The sequence below is a fragment of the Chaetura pelagica genome, unplaced genomic scaffold, assembly GCF_000747805.2.
Source record: "Chaetura pelagica isolate M959 unplaced genomic scaffold, ChaPel_1.0 scaffold612, whole genome shotgun sequence".
NCBI classification, from domain to species: domain Eukaryota; kingdom Metazoa; phylum Chordata; class Aves; order Apodiformes; family Apodidae; genus Chaetura; species Chaetura pelagica.
In genome coordinates this window covers 442,636-445,060 of record NW_009952448.1, presented here as the reverse complement: position 1 = coordinate 445,060, position 2,425 = coordinate 442,636, and the positions used below count along the sequence as shown (strand labels likewise).

The 2,425-nt window shown below is 59.0% G+C and overlaps 1 protein-coding gene across 1 annotated transcript in view; it reads left to right on the top strand.

Moving 5' to 3' along the window:
- LOC104398441 (zinc finger protein 774-like) overlaps positions 1 to 2,425 on the top strand; it is a gene marked incomplete at its 5' end in the record, with an annotated part of 6,369 nt that overhangs the window by 3,492 nt on the left and 452 nt on the right. Inside the window, 3 exons of the mRNA XM_010008551.1 lie at positions 739 to 855; positions 1,020 to 1,130; positions 1,955 to 2,397. Of these exons, the coding sequence (XP_010006853.1) occupies positions 739 to 855; positions 1,020 to 1,130; positions 1,955 to 2,397 (671 nt within the window). The remainder of the gene's footprint in view (positions 1 to 738; positions 856 to 1,019; positions 1,131 to 1,954; positions 2,398 to 2,425) is intronic.

The window sequence follows — 2,425 nt, the reverse complement described above, 5'->3', positions numbered from 1 at the left end:
CCCGCGCAGCCGCTTCGGAGGGGCTGGTTCTCACCCCAGCAGTGCAGCAGGGAACAGGGAATGTTTTCTTTTCCTGACTTGATAGTATCAGCCTGAGTGGGCAGCTCTAAGCTGGTTCAGTATCTGGTGCACAGGGGGCCACGAGGCACTTTCAGAGGCCAGAGGGTCCATTTGGAGGAGGCAGAAGCCGGTGCCAGGACGAGCTCCATGGCCGGTGCCACCAGCTGCATGTGAATTGGAGCAGCTGTGGCAGCTCCTCAGCTCCACATCCCCTGCAGCCTCCTCCTGCAGGGACCTCAGTGCCTCTCCTCCCTCATACCCAGAGGTGGCAGGTTGTCTTTATTCCCTCCTCCCTTCTCCTCTGTGGATTTTCTGCCTCCAGAAGCGCGTGCTGTCGCTGTGTGGGGAGGTGACACAGCCCAGGGGGGCTGTTTCTTGCCTCCTCACTTGGTGGTGCCTCTTTTCCTTACAGAGGAAGCTTTCCATGCTGGAGCTTGGCTGGCCTCACCCTTCACCAAGGGGAGCAGCTCTCCCTGTAGGCTCTGCTCTCACGTTACTTACCTTCCAGTGCATGTAGCACACTGGCATTTTTAGACCTTTCCATCCAGGTTTCATTAAGAAACTGGGCTTGGGGGAACTTGGCTTGATGGGAAACAGCAAAACAAGAGCAGGTCTCACCCTTGTGGAATCCTGAGCTTGCACAGGTCTGATGGGCTTGTTTTGGGTTTTCTCCTTTAGCAGAGGAAACATTTTATGAGCCTGAGGCTTCAAGTCAGGCCAGGAACAGCCAAGAGGTGGATCCCAGGGAGCTGCCAGGCATGGAGAGCCAGGACTTCCCAAGAGACCCTGACACAGGTGAGGATTCCCTGGCAAAAACACCCACTGCAGGAATTACCCCTCAGGTTGGCTCCTCATGGCCTCCCTCAGGCTTTGTCAGCACCTCCCTCTCTCTGTGAGTTCCCACATCCTGCGTCTCTCTCCCGTGTGTCTCAGTTGTGTAATTTCCCCCCCACGAACAGGATTCCAGGCTTATGCAACTGATGTTCTATCATGGATTAAACAAGAGGAGGAGCCACGCTGCCCGGAGCAGGACTTGGAGAAAGAAGAGATCTCTGCAGACTCAAGTACAGGTCAGGGATGGGTTTCAGCTGAGATTTCTGGGGTGGCAAATTTGGTTTAGAGCATTTCTGGTACTCCATGCCTGGAGCTCCTTCCCTCCTGGAGTTACTCATTCCTGGGCATGTGATGAAGTTGGGATGCAGTCAACCAAGGGATAACCTCTCAGGATGCTGGGAGCTGCCAATGGGAATGACTTTGCCCCACAGAAAAAGGTCATCCAGGATATTGCCCTGGTGTAAGGCTGGGTCAGCTCCACCCAGCTCCTTCCAGAGGAGGGCAAGGAGCTGGGGAAGGGGCTGGAGAACTTGGGAGGAGCAGCTGAGGGAGCTGGGGGTGTCCAGCCTGGAGCAAAGGAGGCTGAGGGGAGACCTGCTGGCTCTGCAGCTGCCTGAGAGGAGGTTGGAGCCAGGGGGGTCGGGCTCTGCTCCCCAGGAACAAGGGATGGGACAAGAGGAACCGGCCTCAAGTTGTGCCAGGGGAGGTGGAGGTTGGATCTGGGGAACAATTCCTGCCTGCCAAGGGTTGTCAGGGCCTGGCCCAGGCTGCCCAGGGCAGGGGGGGAGTCCCCATCCCTGGAGGGGTTTCCAAGCCCTGGAGATGGTGCTGAGGGACATGGGGCAGTGGGGAATGGGCAGGGCTGGGGGAAGGGTTGGACTCCATGACCTTAAAGGGCTTTTCCAACCCAAACAATTCTGTGATTCCATGTTCTGTCCTTGCTCTCCTCTCAGCTTAAAGCCCCCAGCTCAGCTCCTCTCTGTCCCTGCTGTGCCTGCAGCCCTGGGGGAGGCTCCTGAGCAGCTTCCCCAGGTGAGGCTCTCAAATCTCTCTGTTTCAGTGCACGATGCAAACCCCAGGAGGGACCCTCCAGCAGATGCCTTTGAAAGCACAGTGGGTGACTCGGAGCCTCCAGGAAGGGCTGCAGAGAAGTTTTCCAAGGATCCAAGCCCCGGAGTGACGTGGGACACTCAGTGGAACCCAGAGATGATGGAAACAAGCAGCTTGGGGGGGGGGCTTGGGGGGGAGCCCCGGCACGAGCGGGGCTTTGCTGAGCCCTTGGATTTCTTCAGCGCCCAGGAGAGCAGCGTGGGAAGGAGACCCTGTGCCCCCAGCAGGTGTGAGGAGCCCTCCAGCCAGCAGGAGCATCTTCAGGCTGCCCAGCGAGCCCGGGAAGGGCTGTTTCCAGGCCTCAGCTGTGACAGGAATCCCAGCGACAGGCTGTTCCAGCTGCTGCCCGCGGAGCCGGGAGCTGCTCCCGGGCCGTGCCAGGGGCTCCCCCCCGCCCCGGGCCCGGGCCACAAACCCCCGG